Here is a 2,733-nt window from a genome sequence, read left to right as displayed (position 1 = left end):
AGATTGTTGGACATCCCAACTAGGTTGGCACCCCCTAACAACCCCCAAACACCTGTTGTAATTTTAAAATGTGCTAAACAAAATCAATATTGTTAAGAATACAACTTCAAAATATACTAAACATAATCAAAATTGTTCTGAACCACTAAAGAACGGTCTCTATGTTGATATTCTTCAATTTCTAACTCTTTTCCAACCTTGAATATCATCTTTAATTGCCTACAAAATAAAGTATGCAAATAATTAAAAAAGTTTACTTCTCCGAGCATTACGAGAGGCAAAATCATTAATGATAATATCAGCATCCATAGTTTCCAAAATTTCTTTCTCAATAGACAAAATTACTAAACCACTCAACCTTTCTTGAGACATTGATGACCTCAAGTAAGTTTTTATTAACTTTAGTTTTGAAAAGTTTCGTTCGGCTGATGCTACAGTCATAGGCAAAGTTAATAAAATCCTATAAGCAATAGAAACATTTGGATAACAATTTGCAGCTTTAACAAACTCAAGAATTTCAATAGTTGACATTAATTCATCAGATGGCAAAGTAATTTGCAATACTTTCAATTCAGAAAAAAAAATCATTTAAATCAAAATCGGATACACCGTCATATGAAAAAATAGAGTGAAGATTATCACAACAATTTTTTAAATCATCGGAATCTAATGATTTCAATTTTTTTGAATTAAATAAAAATTCAAAAATGCTTTCGAAATATTTTAATTGCTCAAATCTACTTTCTAAAGAAACTAAAGTCATGCCCACAACAATAAAAAAAATACTCTTCTTTAAATAACTGTTGGGGAGTTTTAATTTCCTCTTCATAATCATTCTCATCAAATTGTTTTTTTCTAGTAATTCGACATTTTGTTGGAAAAATAGGCTCCACATCCATATTAAAAGCAACATCTTTAGCAACATTCAAATAAGATTCATAGCCTTCATCTCTAAACTTTTGTAAAAATAATATTACACCTTTCAACTGTTTCATGGTACAGTCAATGCACATATATTTAGATTGTAATTTCTTGCTTACCATGTTAATAGCAAACAAGATTTCATACCAAATAACCATACTAAGCAAAAACTCAAAACTCTCTATGACATCTACTAAACTATCTGCATCACTCTTTGATTTGGCATCATCATAATTTTTTTTTTAATTCCTCCAAAGCTAGTTTAATTTGAGGAGTTTGAAACCTAATAGGTTTCACACTTTTAATCCGACTCTCCCAACGAGTATTGCACAAAGACTTTAAAGTTAAACCAGGAACATTATCAAGAAAAACTTGCCATCTTTTTGTAGAGCCCGCAAATAATGAATATACACGTTGAATAACCCCCCAAAAAGAAATAGCTTTAACACAAGAATGAGTCATATCACTAAGAGTAAGATTAAGACTATGGCAAGCACAAGGCATATATAAAGCTCTAGGATTAATTTCAAGTACCCTAGTTTGGACTCCTTGGTGTTTTCCTTTCATATTTGAACCATTGTCATAACCTTGACCCCTCACATCATCAACACTAAGATCAAGACCTTTCAACACTTCTAAAAGTTAATTAAAAAGCACTAACCCGGTTGTATCATGCACTTTTAGAAACTCAAGAAATTACTCCTCAATTTTTATTTTCTTACCGGACATATTAACACATCGTACTACTAAAGTCATTTGTTCTTGATGACTCACATCAGGAGTACAATCAAGAATAATGAAAAAGTATTTGCTTTCTTTGATTATCTTGATTATAAAATTTCTAACATTTTGTGCCAAAAGAGAGATTAACTCATTTTGCATTTTATGTCCAAGATAATGATAGTGAATTTCATGATTTTCAATACATCGTACATGATCTTGAATTACAACATCAAATTCCTCAATCATTTCAATCAATCCTAAAAAATTACCATTGCTATCTTGATATAACTTTTCATTAGAGCTTCTAAATGCCATATTATGTTTAGCAAGACATTTCACAATAGAAAGGATTCTAACTAAAACTTGTCTCCAATGTTCTTTCTCTTTCATAACCTCTTGTTGCAAGTTTTTATCAATTGTTACGCTCTTATCCAATCGAACTCTTAATTCATTCCAAGTATTCATACTAGTCATATGTTCAATACTATTCTCATGTTGCCCAAGTCTCTCAACAAGATGCTTCCAATCATTATGTCCATCATTTGCTAACAAAGATTTGTTCGTACTAAATTTGAACAATTTACAACAAAAACAATAAACTTTATCAACATGTTTAGAATAAACCAACCACTTTCTATCATGTATCTCACCATTGCTTAGTTTTCTAGAGTATAAGGTATATGAAAAATGTCTAGACAACTTGTCTAAAGGAAAACTCAAATTCTCTTCCTTTATAGGTCCCTTTTCAACTAAAATGTCCCTTTCCTTATTATCAAGAGTTTCCCAATTTCTAGGATCATAAATATCATTAAAATGATGGATTGTTTGTTCTTTACCAATATCGGGATTTTCAGACACCTCATTTACCTCACTCAAATCATTAGCATTATGGTCACTAATATCATTTTCAACCAAATTATCTGTTGACTCGTCCACATTAGTTGCACCTTCCTCATTATGATTCTCATTCGAATCTTTCTTCTTAACTATAAATTTATCAATAGCTCCTTGTTGTGATTCTACTAAAACATCCAATCGTTTTCTCTTTTTTCTTTTTTCACTTCCGGACAAATGCTTTTTAGAAAACAT

At 30.4% G+C, this 2,733-nt stretch overlaps 1 protein-coding gene across 1 annotated transcript; it reads right to left on the bottom strand.

Moving 5' to 3' along the window:
• Positions 1–243: 243 nt before the first annotated feature.
• Positions 244–2,733, bottom strand: LOC136222615 (uncharacterized). The gene is made up of 3 exons (XM_066010359.1): positions 1,644–2,733; positions 1,272–1,556; positions 244–563 (listed from the first exon to the last, which is right to left on the bottom strand). The coding sequence occupies exons 1-3, from the start codon at positions 2,731–2,733 to the stop codon at positions 244–246; spliced, it is 1,695 nt and encodes a 564-aa protein (XP_065866431.1).

Source organism: Euphorbia lathyris, chromosome 3 (genome assembly GCF_963576675.1).
Source record: "Euphorbia lathyris chromosome 3, ddEupLath1.1, whole genome shotgun sequence".
Taxonomy (NCBI): Eukaryota; Viridiplantae; Streptophyta; class Magnoliopsida; order Malpighiales; family Euphorbiaceae; genus Euphorbia; species Euphorbia lathyris.
This window is presented reverse-complemented; position numbering and strand designations above follow the sequence as displayed.

Bases quoted from the DNA above. Each gene is read 5' to 3' on its own strand.
- LOC136222615 (XM_066010359.1), bottom strand. From the start codon at position 2,733: ATGTTTTCTAAAAAGCATTTGTCCGGAAGTGAAAAAAGAAAAAAGAGA. The intron at 1,557-1,643 runs GTAAGAAAATAA...ATTAACTTTTAG, and splicing joins ACGATGTGTTAATATGTCCG to AAGTGTTGAAAGGTCTTGAT. The intron at 564-1,271 runs GTTTAACTTTAA...CTGAATTGAAAG, and splicing joins TTTTCTTGATAATGTTCCTG to TATTGCAAATTACTTTGCCA.